Source organism: Apodemus sylvaticus, chromosome 3, assembly GCF_947179515.1.
Source record: "Apodemus sylvaticus chromosome 3, mApoSyl1.1, whole genome shotgun sequence".
NCBI classification, from domain to species: Eukaryota; Metazoa; Chordata; class Mammalia; order Rodentia; family Muridae; genus Apodemus; species Apodemus sylvaticus.
Window position 1 is genome coordinate 140,113,086 of NC_067474.1, and position 16,248 is coordinate 140,129,333.

General features: G+C 42.3%; 2 protein-coding genes across 4 annotated transcripts in view; both read right to left on the reverse strand.

Annotated features, from left to right (window-relative positions):
* The window catches only part of Ago3 (argonaute RISC catalytic component 3), a 91,533-nt gene extending 86,044 nt beyond the window's left edge, over nucleotides 1-5,489 (reverse strand). Inside the window, exon 1 of the mRNA XM_052177371.1 lies at nucleotides 5,244-5,489. Within this exon, the coding sequence (XP_052033331.1) occupies nucleotides 5,244-5,262 (19 nt within the window). The 5' untranslated portion in view covers nucleotides 5,263-5,489. The remainder of the gene's footprint in view (nucleotides 1-5,243) is intronic.
* Nucleotides 5,490-11,492: 6,003 nt separating this feature from the next.
* Ago1 (argonaute RISC component 1) overlaps nucleotides 11,493-16,248 on the reverse strand; it is a 33,113-nt gene continuing 28,357 nt past the window's right edge. For all 3 annotated transcript variants that reach the window (XM_052177369.1, XM_052177368.1, XM_052177370.1), the window contains one exon: nucleotides 11,493-16,068. In XM_052177369.1, coding sequence (XP_052033329.1) covers nucleotides 15,960-16,068 — 109 coding nt within the window. In that variant the 3' untranslated portion in view covers nucleotides 11,493-15,959. The remainder of the gene's footprint in view (nucleotides 16,069-16,248) is intronic.

The following is a 16,248-nucleotide window of genomic DNA, read 5'->3' on the forward strand; positions in this document are numbered from 1 at the left end:
CTATAACTTTGGCCTTTTTTCTCATATATGTTAACTATTTAAAACAAATTACATTTTAAGGTTTAAGTGCTGTAAAAGGTTTTGTTAACAAAAAAAAAACAAACTGATTTCACTTTGTCTTTTCAGGTATAGTATTCTAAGAATTTAGAAACCAAATGAATCTAGATATCTATATTACAAAGTAAAATAATTTTCAGCTAGAATCCAATAGCTAAAGACAATTTGGCAAGGATTTCTCTCTCAGCTAGGGTTCTCCCATACACAAGAGAGCACTTGTCCAGGAACTCTCCCCTTTATAGGGCCCCAGGCTTCTTGGCATGCTGTTTGGCCAGGCTTACAAAATCAAACAAATACAGTATTCCCAATGAAAAATATAAACTAGCATAAATGGATACCAACTTATTAGGCAAAATTTACCCAGAGAATAAAGAAAATAGCATCTATTTATCTTGTCATTCATTTTAGCTGTTTTTCAAGGTAGCTTTGTTATGGTTGACTAGTTTCTAATTTGATTTTTAAAAGTAAAAATTGTGTCATAGTGACAGGCTAATAGGTATTTTTAAATATTTTATTTACAAGACTACACTTTAAGTTACATATGTTTTGTTTTGACCTCTTCTTTAAAGTCTAACATTTTTGAGACAGGGTCTCACTATATAGTCCTGACTGACTTGAAATTCACTATATAGACTGACTATTCAGTCATAAAATTCAGAGAACCTGCCTCCACCTTCCAAGTGCTGCTCACCACACGGGACCAAAAATCTTTATTTAATAGAAAAAAGTGGGTGATTATAGTCAAAGTACATCATATATATATATAAAATGTTATAATATAACCAACTATTTTACATATTACAAACAATTTCTTTAAAAGAAAAGAAAAATGACATTTATCTCCTTTTTAATATTCTCGCAGAGTACCTTATCATTGATAGAAAAATTAAATTCTAAAAAAATAATCAAAATAACCTTGTATGGTTTTTGTAATTCAAGCTGCCAGTATTAAATTTTAAATTCTAAAATGTTATAATGACCATTTCAGGACAGCAGCAACAAAACAAAATTTTAAGTGGTAATACAGTAGGAAAAATTTTTTTAGTACTTCCAAATTCACAACTACCACACAACGGGGCAATATGACATTGCTCTCAAAACAAGCAATAACTATACAATTTTTATAATAATGATTACGTCCCAAAGTAATGGGTTGTTTTAAATACTAACCTGAGAATTTGATGGCACTGTGTATGCCAGTTATTCTGAATCTCTAACTCTCAACCTCCTCTTCAAATCCCCCCCTTCTATTTTGAGATGGAGTCTCACTATGGAGCCCAGGATGGCTTCCACGTCACAGTTGTCTCTCAGGCTTTCGGAATGCCGAGGTGACAGGAGTACCCCATCATGCCAGACTCGAGTCTCAGTCTTGATTTACTTCCGGCTTCCTTGACATCCAGCTTTTGTTCTTCTGAAATCTGGTCCCAAATGAGCTTTGTTTCCCTCCCCACACTGTTTGTTTATCGTGTGTGGATGTCTGTGTGGATGGGACAACTTTTGGGAGTCAGTTCTCTTCTTGCATATATCGAGATCTGGATCAGGTTTGGTTGCAAGTGCCTTATTTTTACAAGTGCTTCTGACTGAAAACATTTTCATAAATAAAAGAAATACAGGGCTCTAAGAAAAAATTAAAAGTTTAACTTAAAAGGGCTGGCGAGATGGCTTAGCAGTTCAAGAACTTCCTGTTCTTCAAGATGATGAGGTTAGGTTCCCAGCACTCACAAATGGCTGCTCACTACACTCTAAGTTCAGTCCCAGGAGAAGTCAATGTCCTTTCCAGCCTCTGTGAGCACCAGGCACACACATGGAATAAGTGATACATACATGCAATCAAACACTCATACGGTAAAAGTAAATAAAACTTTTTTGCAAGACTGTATAAAACTATCAGCCATGACAACTCTACTTACATATTAGTAATTTATGATAAAAATAAATGGATTCCCTTCATGAGCCTTTTCACCTCCAGTGCAGGGGCTGGAATTTGGAGTATGCTAGAAAAGCAATCCATAACTGAAATGCCCATCTTCACAAAGATTTTCAGAGAATATTTACATTTAAGTATAATTCCTTTCTGAACAATAGCTGGGCTTTGCCTAAAAATATAAACTAGAGTACTAGGGTTCAAAAATAGGTAGCATTTAAATGAACATTACTTGATTTTCCTGTTCTCATTTCGTTTAGAAACAAAGCATAGCCCATATTTTTTAGCTCAATTGTAATTAGACCCAAAAAAGTTTTATCAGATGTATCCCTAAGGAATCATAGACATAAATGCCAAATTATTATTTAAAAAGAATTATTCCCTTTTTGGTTGTTAAATCAAAGTTCATGTGGTACTAATTAGTGGACTGTACAGGACAAATTGAGATATGCCTTACAGAGCTAGGCATGATGGCATACAACTTTAATCTACACAAGGAGACCTAGTTTTACAAATAACCCTTGTAATACTTCATGCAAGTAGAAAAGAAATAATAAATATTTTTGGTGAGGAATGCTCCATCATTAAATAATTACATGATATTTATATTTGATATCTTCTATTGCACTAAAAGGAAAACAGAATTTGAGAATCAAAAATTTCAGTACTATCCTAATAGACTGTTAGAAAGCATCTATATCCATTTTTTTTCAAATTTAAGATTTTTATATTGCTTTATGTGTATGAGTGTTTTACCAGCATGTATGTATGTGCACCATATGCATGCCTGATGCCCCTGGAGGTCAGGAGAGGGCATCAGATCCACTGGGACTGAAGTTATAGTTTTGAGCCATCTCGTGGTACTAGGAACCAAACCTGGGTCCTCTGCTGGAACAGCAAGTGCTCTTAATTGCTGAGCCATCTCACCAGTCCATATATCTAAAAAAATGTCAAACCAAAATACATATCTGTCAAATCTGAATTTAAAAGGCGGGCACGCCTTTAGTCCCAACACTTGGGAGGCAGAGGCAGGCGGATTTTTGAGGTGAAGGCCAGCCTGGTCTACAGAGTGAGTTCCAGGACAGCCAGGACTACACAGAGAAACCTTGTCTTGAAAAAAACAAAAAACAAAAACAAAAACCCTAGTTGTCTATTTTCCTAAGCATGCTTCAATTTCACATTCACTGTAACAATTACATAAAAGTTGTAAGAACACAAAAATCTCTCTCTCTCTTTCTCCCTCCCTCCCTCCTTTCTTTTCTTTCTTTCGAAAGGGTCTCACTATGTAGCTCTGGCTGGCCTGGAACTCAATATGTAGACTATACTGGGCTCAAACTCACAGAAATCCACCTGTCTCTGCTTTCCAGGTGTTGAGGTTAAAGGCAAGGGTCACCACACGCAGCCAAAAGAATCATTTTTGATAACAACCTTGAATCTGATATTAAACAACAGTCAGTCATACATAAACTTCACTGAAGAACAAATTTTCAGGATGGCCAAGCATAGCTGGTAAAAACTGTTTTGGTTGTTGGTTTTATTCAATTAACAATCTGCTTGCTTTGTTGTTGTTTGTTTTGTTTGTTTGTTTAGACAGGGTCTCACCAAGTAGCCCCAGCTGCCCTGGAATTCTCTATGTAGACCAGGCTGGCCTCCAACTCACAGAGATTGAACCATCTCTGCCTCCTGAATGCTGGGACGAGGTGGGAACCACCACTGCCAAGCTAGCTGATAAATCTTAACTATACTTACCCTGATGTGAAGATTGCTCTATATTTTTATCAAAACAACACCCTCAAAGAAAAGGTATATTTTTATTTTCTGAGTCAGGCTTAACTGACTGTATCAGCTAAGTAGTTGGCCTGATATCACAAATAACCAATACATGTCAATATTTTCACGTGAAAAATCCCAAATAGGGTAAATACTCAATTTGGGGGAAAGATCTTCAAAGGTTTTAAGTAGAAGATTAACACAACCTTAAATTTCACATTCAGCTTTCCAGGCTTGACAACAGAGTAGTGCTGTAAAAATCAGAGAGCTGGAAATAATCATATATCTTATAAAGTAACAGCAGTACAAATAGAATGTAAAATTTTAAAGCATGGAAAATATAGTCTGGAAATACACAAATTGATAAGAGTCTAAAATTTCACAGCCTAGACAAATTTCGCTGTTAAAATATGAGGGAAAAAAATGGAACATAGAAAAGGAAAAAAATGGTAGAAACTGAGTAGAAAGAAATTCCACATAATAAAGGAAATGCCTTTTAGAATCCCTTTGACATTATGTCCTGAACCTATTTGAAGGGGTTCTATGTTGCTAGTTTTAGTTTTGGGGTTTTTTTTCCCCTTATATTTATGGATCTTTCAAATTGGCAATATGAAATTCAGGGACTTGCTAGAACATAATTGGACAATCCCTCAAATATAATGAAAACGATACATTACTGATCTTGTGGATGACAAGAACTTTCAAATTAGAGAATAGGGTGACTGCTGGGAAAGGAGGCTGTTATGTAACACCGATTTGATGTTTCTCTATCAATGACTTTAGAATCGCTGACTACTTTTTCCTTTTTAAAGACAAGCACTATCCAGGCCGGCTTCATTTCTCAAGTCCTCTAATTTTTTTTTTTCCTCAAGAGACAAATCTTAAATTCCAGATTTCTAGGTATATGGCAACTGTTGTTGTAGGGAATAGAAAATAGGGGGAAATAGTGGCAGCATTCTGAAGATCTGCCTTCTACAGCTCCTCAGGAACTACTCATGCCACTGCCACAAACATTGAGAACCATGGGTGGAAGCAACGCTATCTTGCATCTGGCGTTGCCTGAGCACCAATTATAAACTTAATCATATCGGTTATCTGAGTATCCTCCAACTACATTAAGAGGTACATGCCTGATTTGTCCCTGCATCCATGGGATACACGACCTGGTTAAAGGACAAGCGCACCCTTTACATTTCCAACAAGAATTACAGAAGCAAGGGGGAAACTCCACTACATCCTCAGGGAAAATCCCTCTAGGGGGAATGTCATCATCTAGATAACCCCAAACTTAACCCCTCCTTGTAGCTTCGCCAACTCAAGGACCCCAAGAGAGTAGGTGCGGGGCTGTGGAGAGGCCACCCGCGTTGGGCCTGAAAACCAGCAACTCCCTCACTAAGCGCACTGACAGCACCTGAAGTGGAAGGAGCAAGGATGCTCAGGGAACAACCTCGGGGTAACGACCCCACCTGCCCTGTCCAGCAGCTCGACTCACCTGCGGAGCCGATTTCCATTCATGGAGCTGGGGGCAGGGCTTCACGAGAGAAAGGTGCCACCACAGAGGCGAGGAGCGAACGCCCTTCGAAAGCTCCGGGCAGAAGAGGCACTGTCGGGAGACAGCTCGCAGCTAGGTAAGAGCGGCGACAGTCCTGAGTGAGGACGCTGGAGGCAGGTCCGGAACTTGCGTCGCCTACAGCTGCTGACGCGTGCAGCCTCCCGCCCCGCCAGCAGCGCCGCTGCTGCTGCCGCCGCCGCCGCCGCTCGCTTTCCCGGTCGCCCCCGGAAGCCCGCTTGCGTCACTTCCGCTCCCCGGATCGCTCCCGGCTCTATCTCCGGGTCTGCAGCTAGCCTCCAGCCAGAGCCTTGCAGAAGCAAAGTCTGGGATCTGTGGGCGGTGATCCGGTGCCTGGTTGAGGCGGAGCCTCGGGTGGGCGGTCACCCTGCACCCGCTGTGCCTGATGGTGACAATCCCGAGCGAGAGGCCAGTTTTCCCCGTGCCAGCCACGAGGTGGGGACCGCTGCCTGAGACGATGTTGCTGCCAGCCCGCGGAGCTTACCTGAGGTACAGCCTACCTGAGAGTGGCCTGTGGCTAGTCAAGGGCGTCCTCCCTCCCAGCTCCATCTGCCACACCCGCATGGAACACGTGCAGTGACCCCAAGTTTAATATAGTTTTTAAACAGATGAATAAGAAACGGGACATTACCTGAATACCAGGTGGAATTATTTTTATGTTTTAAACAGTCTCCCAATACCCTTGAGGAACCTAAACTAGTTCTTGGTGTTAAAACACCTGCTAAGGGGCCCTAGTCTTTCTCTTCCTTGGGACGCAAGACTTTTTACAGCTAAATTGGTTAGCCTTCAGTTTTCCCCGATTCTGTCTGCTGCTTTTCCGCTGACTTGGAACCTTTAGGAGACTAGATCCAGCTCATTATCAGGCAGGTAGTCCATCTTTTAAAACTACTTGGCTTCGTGAAACCAGATACTACTTCATGCAAGCTTGGCAATGATGCAGTATTTTTCCCCGTGTCCCAATGAACCAGTAATGTTTTGACATATATTTCTGAAAATTGAGAAAGATTTTATTTTCACTATCTCTTCCCTCCCCATTATGTGTTTTTGGATTAGTCACTTTATCTTTGTACTTTAGTTTTCTCATCAGAAAAACTTAAAGGTCAACATGTACAATGCACAGAAGAAAAAAAAACCTCCCAAATGTTAGTAACAAAAATATTTACTATAGTTACAATGATGAAGCACTTAATAAATGTGCTGACTATAAACATTTAATAAATGGAAGTGACTCCAAGCCACATCTAACAAACCAATTCTGCCTCACTTTCTTCCTGTTGACTAAAAAGAAATACTCTTAAGACTTTTAAATCCCCAGATGAATTAGCACATCTTAAAAGTCATGTTCAAGCTTAGATTATATATAATCTATATCTTGATCTAAGCCCTAAGAATTAAATCTCAAACTTGTGCAAGGACCTATCATGCCCCCAATCTCTTGATTATGGAAGTGGTTCTTTGAATGAATGCAGTCTCTCAGCTAGCTTCCAAAAAACAGTGTGGTGACAAACAGCATGATTTTATTTGTTTTAAAATGTGTGTGGCGATGTCTGGTCTGTGCATGTGGGATTCTGGTATCCACGGAGGCCAGAAGAGGGTGGCAGATTCCTGGGACTAGAGTTAAGACAGTTGTGAGCAGTCATGGGTGCTGGGAATCACTTAGGTTCTCTGGAAGAGCAGCCAGTGCTCTTAACCACTGATCCATCTTTTTGAAGGTGCTGTCTTTTTTAACACTGTACGAAGATCTGGGCCCTTAGAGTCAGTAAAATCCAACAAATGTCTATGATGGGTTCCTATCTACTTTTGCTATCAGAACCATGCCGTTTTAGGGTAAGCCCACACAAAAAACTCATGAATTAAAATTTAAAGTAGGGAGGCAAAAAGGTCTAGGAGATTCTTACCGATGAAAAGTTGTATGAGGCTTTCCCCTGACCAAATACTGTTTGGGGGATAACCGATTTCCAAAAGAGTGTTATCTTTGGGACATAAAGTTTTGTGTATCTTGTTAACTGCTACACCTTCAGTACCTAGAGCAATGCTTGTTTCTATCCTATAAGAGCACATTAATTAACTTTGTTGGATGGATGGAGGGTTTTCAAGAAGTAAGATAAAACTCTGGGCTTATCCCTGACAGCATTGATTGTACTGTTTTATAGTTCTTCCTTCTGAGAACAAAGTCTCGGGTGCAGAGGAGTCAGTGCACATTGTGCACTGAGCAGCACCCCAGCAGCCACCTCAGTCAGACAATGCAAATTTTCTTTAAATACTATGGGAAAAAAAAGCATGAACTAGAAAAGTTAGAAAGACAATAAATTTAACTTTACATTAATAAATTGGACATAAAAATGGGAATTTTTCCTACTCAAAATGAAAGGCAAGCCATGGATTAAGAAAAATTACTACACACACACACACATATCTCCAACAAAGAAATTATTTCTTGACTTTTATATGCTTTTACAGCTCAATAAGACAAACCAAATTTTAAAATGAGTAAACTATTGAGCAACCTTATAAAAATATTGGAGTAGCAAATAGGTACATGATAATCACCAGAGCAAAGCATATTAAAATACCAAATACTCAGTGCATTTCAAGGATGGAATGCTAAGCTTCCTGTTTGAACCTGTGGTAAGACCTTGAGGCCTGCCAGTGAGATTCAGGGATTTAAGAGTGCTCAATTTCTTCTCAGTTGCCACTATTATTCTGTGGCTCTTTATGCTTCTGTAATCTACTTCCTGTGTTAGGTAAGACACATCACTAAAAAATGACACCCCCCACCAGTTGTTTCTAGAATGGTTTGTACTTGGATCACGTGCAACAAACACAACCTAAAGCATGGGCTATGAGGACTCACGGAGCTAAGACTGAAGGCTCTCTACTACTCACCATGAGCAGAGGTATCCACCCAACAGTCCTTACCTGCTTCTGTCTTATTAGACATAACCTTCCTAGTCTTTATGATTCAAAGGATAAGTCCCATTAATTTAAGTCTTATAAAGGATGACTTTGCTTTGCCAGTGGCATGAGAAAATGAGCCAATGAGACATGAAGCCTGAATTGCTAGGGCATCCAGAGGAAGATTTGTTTTAGAATGAAACACTGTAAGGGGGGAGGGGGGGACCGTCCTTCTAACTTCTGACATGGCTGCTTTAAGGAGTGCTTCTTTCATATTCTGTGTATCTTCCCAGGTGTGTAAGCCTTCCTCAGCCTATAGCCAAAACAATGTCTGGGAAATGAGACACAGTTTAGTATTCCAGTGCACCATTACTGAAGTGATACTGACAGCAGCCTGGTAAAGTATGGCCACGATTTAGAACTTCCAAGTACTATCTTTTACCATAATGTTAACTTCTAAACCCTAACTGCCATAAAGATTCTAGAATCTAAGGCAAGAGATAGCCACAACATCCTTCCTTACTTTGCCTCACAGTATATCATGTTTTACATTATATTTTTACTAATAAGGCAAGAGGGAAGATTGTTTAGCGAGTACTAAAAAGGGTATCAAAACATAAACAAAACTTGGGGCTCCAGGACCTTACAGTTAAGTCATGTTAGGTGTCTGTACTGGCTGGTTTTGTGTTGTCAACTTGACACAAGCTGGAGTTATCACAGAAAAAGGAGCCTCCCTTGAGGAAATACCTCCATGAGATCCAGCTGTAAGGCATTTTCTCAATTAGTGATGAAGGGTGGAAGGGCCTATTGTGGGTGGCACCATCCCTGGGCTGGGAGTACTGGGCTCTCTAAGAAAGTAAGCTGAGCAAGCCAGGGGAAGCAAGCCAGTAAGAAACATCCCTCCATGGCTTCTGCATCAGCTCCGGCTTCCTGACCTGCTTCAGTTCCAGTCCTGACTTTCTATGGTGATGAACAGCATAAGCTCAATAAACCAGTTCCTCCCCAACTTGCTTCTTGGTCATGATGTTTGTGCAGGAATAGAAACCCTAAGACAGTGTGTTAGAGATGCAATCATCTGCTAAGTCTTTTAAAATATAAAAGCAAAATAACAAAGAAACAAAAAGACCTTGTGTCACCAGGTGGTGGTGGTTCATACCTTTAATCCCAATGTAGAGTTCAAAGCTAAAAGTGGTCTATAAAGCGAGTCCAGGACAGTTTTGGATCTGGCACACAGAGAAACCCTTATCTTAAAAATAAAATAAATCTTATTTCAACCAGGAATATGGTTGTTCGAGTTCAACCAACTTCCTTTAAGCTTTGCAGCTGGAAGGATCCTTGTGTATAGGCAGCCATATCCCAGAGGAATTTGACAGGTGGTAACCAAAGGCTTAGTGTTATAATCTGCAAAGTCATAACACTTGGCCTCCAGAGGACTGCTAGACCTATTATATGTACAATGTCTACCAATGATAATTCTTCAGTGGGCTCTCTGCCAGAATCCTCTAAACCATCTTCCCCAGTGTTGAGAAATCAGTGTTCCAGTAGTACTAGGGACGATATCAGACCTTTCAAGCTGAACAACTATGCCACCATCTTAAGGTACAAACCCAAGAAACCCCTCACGTTGGGGGTAAAAGTATCTGAAAAGATAATTTGCTGACACCAAGAGATCTTTTCCTACTCTGTTTACCTGCAGATGCAGGAACATTACATTTTGGCTTAAAGTTCAGATTACAGATGCCATCCTGTGCATTTTTGTTTTGGTGGTGGGGATTGAGACACGGTTCCTCTGTATAGCCCTGGCTGTCCTGGAACTCACTCTGTAGACCAGGCTGGCCTTGAACGCGGAAATCCACCTGCCTCTGGCTCTCAAGTGCTGGGATTAAAGGTGTACACCACCACTGCTTTTTTTTTTTTTTTTTTTTTTTTTTTTTTGACATAAGGTCTTACTATGTTGTTCTGACTGACCTGGAACTCACCATATGCATCGGGCTGGCCTTGAATCGGAGATCACCAGTCTCTGCCTCCCAAATGCTGGGGTTAGAAGTGTATACCACCAAACCTGTTTCACTATCACTTCTTGATTTGCCCCCTCCATACTCATGATCTCCAGCTCATTTCGCTCATCCTCAAATGCATCTCTTGGTATCTGCTGTTGTCTTGAGATGACAGTATAGAATGTGATTTCTATTCCTAGGAATTCAGTCCCCGGAGAAGACAAGTTTTAGCAGTAAGTATTGCAGCAAGTTAGATTCTGTCTGGTGTACTAGCACACAATGCATAAAACTTGTTAAGAGACAAAATCAGGACTTTTTCTCCTAAGAACAAGAGAAATTTGAAAGTGGTGGTGTTATCTGATGGACAGTTTGGAAGTCCTAAATTCCTCTTCTGTTCTATTTTTTTCTCTACTTTACTTAAGCCAGCTCAAAATAAGTTACCAGTTTATCTAGTGGTGACTTGGCAGTTACCTAGCTTCTGTCTCCTCACCATCCACAAGGCTGGCTGTACAGTGTATTTCTTTCTGTAAGCAGTTTTCCTTGCACCTGAGGCCTTAGCTACCTTTTACCCAGTGTGAATCTGGTACTTCTACCAATAGTTTCCTATCTTGCCTAAGCACCAAGACTGTGTTTATTGGAAACTTAACTGTATTCCCCACTGGACTCTCAAGATTCTTAAGGCTGGCAGGTTATGGTAGCCTCCAATTCCAGTACATGGGAGGTAGAGCTCAGAAGATTGTGAATTTGAGGGTCACTGGGGATACGTAACAGAACCCTCAAAGAAAACTTTGTATCTGAGGCTAATTATCCTTTATCAGGAGATGTACTACAAGCCTTCTATAGCCTCACTCATCCCATCTTGATAAGAATGTCTTAGTATATTCATGTTCAAGTAGAGGCCTAAGCTCTACATTCTGCTACTCATGATGTCCTATTAACGTTCTATCCTGCTTCTCAAATGTTCTCTCTGTTCTGTCTCCACTGCTACAGCTTCAGCCCAGCCACTTGTTATCTTTTGTACTGGAAGACTCTGTGACCAATGATCTCCCCAAGAAACTTTAAAGACATCCTGTTTTTTTTTTCTCATTTTTGAATTGTACCTACTTTCTTCTCCCACAATACTCCCAGCATAGTGTTTTGCATGTTTGTGAAGAATATAGAGAGACCCTGTGCAGTGTGACTGCACGACAATCTTTTATTCCATCCTAAAACCTATCACAGACGTAATTAATACCAACTGTTTATTTTGTGGTAGGAAAAAAAAAAACAGAGACTGCACTTTAGAAATAAAAGCCACTGTTGTCTTTATAAAACACAGGATTGTGCTGCTGTTGCTTGCTTGAGAAGGGAACTGTACATTACAGCTGCTGGGATAATTTCACAATGGACGGGACAAGGTACAGCTCAAAGCAGGACACAAACACAAGTCTCAATGGGAAACAAATGCAAACAAGTACACAGCTGCGGGGCTCCAGGGACATTTCCCCATCCATGCTGGACTTGAGAGGAATAAAAAGTTTAGAAAATAAAGTGAAATCCGGAGTAGTCACACATGCCCACCACATGGCTGCTAAGTGCAACATCATACACCAGTCAGTTTGGACTGTGTGCACAGGAAGTCAATTCATTTTTCCTTATTGCTATGACACCAGAGGACTCAGTGCATTCAGACACATTGTCTTTACTTATACAATTCTTGGAGAGTTTCTGATTTCCCTTTTTAAGGAAGGAAATCGCCTTCCTTACATTATTGTTTTGAGCCCATTCATTCCATTCCCTTTCCTGGGCTATCGTACAGCAGCCAGAGGTTCTAAGTCAGTAGGAGCAGAATAAGGGGAGAGCACCAACCCAGCCTCTCTCGTGGCTCAGGGAGAAGGCAAGTCCTAGTAAGTGGGGAGAAAGAGAAAACCAGAGAATCCCCCTTTCCCAGTCTGCTGAGAAGGCCAAGTATTAGAGTGCCTTGCACATCCCTGCCATGATCCCTGCCCAAGGAAGGCATAATTAACTACCATCCTGGGTTATCTAAAGCCCAGTAAATTAAAACACAAAATGAAACCTTTCCTCTCGACATGAATTTCCAAAATTGCCTTTTGGGTAGGTAAGAGGTGACTCTTCTACCCTGAAAGGGAAGAAATTCCATCCTCCTCTGTGATGCTGGATGCCAGGCCTACAACACTGAGCAGCCTTGTAGACTTTCCCTGGGCCAGCTACGAAAACTGTGTCCCTGGTATCATTCATAGAATTCTGGTTAAAAAGAAAACTGTTCAAAAACATTGCTGTTCAGCCACAGAGAAGCTATGTTGCAGTTGAGAACTACATTTTAGATCAGTTTCATACTTATGTTCAACTTTAGTCATAGTCCAAGGATAAGTTCCCAGTAACAGTAGCTCCAGGCCGATCTCAACAGGCTGGCAAAAGCACCTCAATCAACAGGTCTCACTGGACGGAATCCAAAGCAGCACTCTCCTTCACTGCCTCTGCTCCAACCCCTCCACGGAATGGAGGTGTTGAAATTGCCAGAAACCCTACTGATTTTGTCAGTTAGACAGGCCTGCTACTCTGACCTAGTGTAAGCTTGAGGACAGTGTAACCCAGGGCGAACACCACTGGGCATGAGAAACAGGTTTTTGGTCTTCTATAGTCAATGAGCTAAGCCTGACCTTGCCAACTAACAGTGGGATCATTGCAGCCATGCAGAGAATTCATTATCACGCAGGCAGACAGGCAGGCAGGCCAGCCAGCAAGCAAGCTGAGGGAAAGGGGAGAAGAGGAAGCTGGGGGAGGAAGAGGAAAGGGAAAGCCGAACAGAGGAAGGTGGGGGCTGGGGGAGGGGAAGATCTGTCTAAGATGAGGTGTAATCCTCCCAGAGCTCGGTACAATGCACCACTTACACCAAGTCCAAACAAGCTGAAGCTTGGCAACACTGTTTTTAATGTGTGCATACCGCCTTTAAATGAGAAGAACTCACATGGTCAGCAGTTAAGTCTCAAAGAATTGTTTAACAGCACAGCAAGATGTGTCACCCAAGTCATTTTTCTCAATCTTTTTTATGGAGACATGGTCTTGCTACATAGTGCACACTGGCCTGAATTCACTGAGTGGCCCAGGTGGACCCTGAACTTGCTTCTGCTTGAGCCTTAGTGCTGAGATAACAGAAGTAGACATGGGCCATCATGCCCAGCATTCTCTTGCTTTTATTTCTTGGATGGCAAATAAATACCAAAGGACCGAAACTGCTTTTCATTCTAGTTTAAAACCCAACTGGAAAGAGTGAGGCAAAGAAAAAAGGAGAGAACAAAAACTTGTCGCTGGGAGTTGTGACAGCCACCTGTTCCCTATGGGCATCTGCAAATGCTGGTGAATGATTGGACCCTCATGGAGTAGAGCCCTTAATCCAAGCCCCCAAATGTACCCAAGTTGACAGTACACTGCCTGCGAAGAGCTCCCTCCCCAAAGGGTGACGGAACACAAAGTAGACTGTCTATGAAGGCGATGACGGGGCAGATGGAGTGTTGGCATCACTCTGTTTAGGCACTTGTGTAAGGAATGTAGGCTCTCCAGTGAGCTGCCTTCTCCCAGAGCCCTCCATTCTGTTCTCTGGCTAGGCCTGTGCCCATGGGGCACTGCATACTGTAGCCAGCAGAAAAGTACAGGAGGAACCACTGAACAGTCCTGGGCTTTGTCCATAAGGAACGTTTGTGCTACCTGTGGGGAAGTTACTGAACAATGTCGTCAGCCCCAACTGAACCTGGACTATTTGCATAGCAAATCTGGGTCTATACAAGGGCTCCTGGGGAAAGGTTTTGACTCCATAGGCCAGGGTTCAGACCTTCCTTTCTCCAGCTGGTCTCTAAGCCTGGGCTAGATCTAAAATATCATGGCTTCATCACCAGAGTAGGGCAGTCCTAAGCTCAGGCTCCTCAGAAGGGGAACCTGTACACGGAGGTTCAAATTCCCCATCCCAAACAATAATGCAGGAAGAAAAAAGAACAGTCAAGGAAAAGGAGGGCCTTGCTTCAAGGTCAGAGAGGACAAAGCTAGAACCCACTTCTTTTCCAGTCCTGCAAGACAGCTGAACCCCAGTATTTCAAGAGAGGGGTAGAAAAAGAAAAGCCCATGCTACCCACTCACATGCCCTAGTGGGAAACAGGAAAATTTCATTTGTGTAAACAGAAGCAAAAGGGAGCAGCAAAATTCTCCAGCCTGTCCAGAGGACATGCTAGACGCTAGACTCTCTGATAGTCAGGGAATCAAAGGGCGGTCCAGTCCAGAAAAGGGGAAGATGCACTTACAAGGGAGAGTTCAGGGCGGCGGGTAGAGGGAGGCTGTCTCGAGAACAAGGTTTTATCTGCACAGAGGGAGGACAGAGGCTGAGCCCCACCTTGGGGAGACAACCATCCCCTACTCAGCCAGGCCAGGACACAAGTCAGGTCCATAGTCCTTCTGATGGCTCCATGTTTCAGGGATGTAGACTCATCAGGTATGGAAGGGAATTTCCAGATTTTGGCAATAGACTCAAGTTATGGTATAAAAATAACATTTAGTTTTCTGTTTTCTTATTTTAGTCCTTACTCTCTTCTGCTGTAAGACACCCCAGTTAAGAAATATTGAAACAAGAGATTTCACCATCAGGGGGAAAAGAAGCCAAGAATGAGAAATATTATGACAATAACTCTAGACCTGGCAGGGTGAGGGTGGGACCAGGGAAGAGGAGGCTCAAGGGGAAAGGCTAAGGGCCAGTCATCTCAGCAGCTTGGAGACTTGTCATGTCTGAAAAGTGCAAATGTCAATGGATTTTAACCATCTTGAGGTTGTGATCTTTTTTTTTAAAAGCTCAATGATTATGGAAGTTAATTCCTTCAAATGAAAATTAGCTGGCATTCTGGCTGGAGGCTTGCTGGCATTGAGATATCTCTTCCCTCCCTCCCTACCTCCTCTCCCACCCACACCCCATCCCACAGAGAAAGGTACAAAAGGTTGCAGTTCTGCAGCATTACCATTACGGGAAGGCACTGGTTACCACCAGCAGGCGGAAGGAAGACAGGGTCATGTCACCTCAGAGCTAAGTGCCATAGTGCCGTAAGTATTCCCAGGGGCTGGATGTCTGTCAGGAAGGAGGCATATGGGGTAGAGAATGTGGAGAGGAAAATGGAAGGGGGTGGCAGCTGGGGAGGAGCAACCCAAACCATTAACATTAAAAATCTTCCTACAAAGTGGATTCTGAACCCATGAAAACATCTAGTATCCTAAAATATTGATCTGAGTCTGTTTTCATTTTTCTTAAACAAATCTAGACCTTTTCTGATTAAGGCTCCTAAAAATTCCTGCCCTCTTCCCACCCACTTTCTCATCTAGAATATTAAACCTAAACATACCAGCATTTGACCATAGGGCTGCAGAACTGACCCTAGCAAGCTGTCGAGCATGAGTCTTTAGCACTGTGAGTCACATGAGACAACTGTGTGTATGGTGGGCACTAGTGATGCCCCTTTTGGTCCGGGGGGTCGGATATGACAAGATGGGGAGATGGGTGGAGGACATGAGGTTGCTATCAGAGATTTCTGGCTGGTAGTCTGTCTTGCTGGTCCTCTTCCCACCCTTATACCCCCTCTGTGGATAGAAACAAGGCCTCCTATACTCTTTCCGACCCCGCCTCCCTCTGCCTTGCTTCCTCTGGATTTGGGTGGCACAGCTCCCAGGGCTTGGAAAGCTTTCTTCTATCCAGTGAGGTAACAGCGTTCTGCCTTCAAGCGAAGTACATGGTGCGTAGAGTATCCTGGTGAACCTGCACAGCTTTGGCCAGGGCCTGGGGGTCTCGCCCATTGCTCTGCCCCGATATGTGGCTCCCCTCTCCACTGAAAAGAAAACATATAAAAAAAAAAGTCCTTCCTGGTGAACTGACCTGCTGCTAATCCCTCACCCATGTCTACAGTGCCAATTCACAAACCAAATTAAGAGAAAACAGCAACTCAGGTTTAGGTAGAGAAGCCCAAGGGCCTCAAATTGAATAACATCCACTTCCTTATACCAACAAA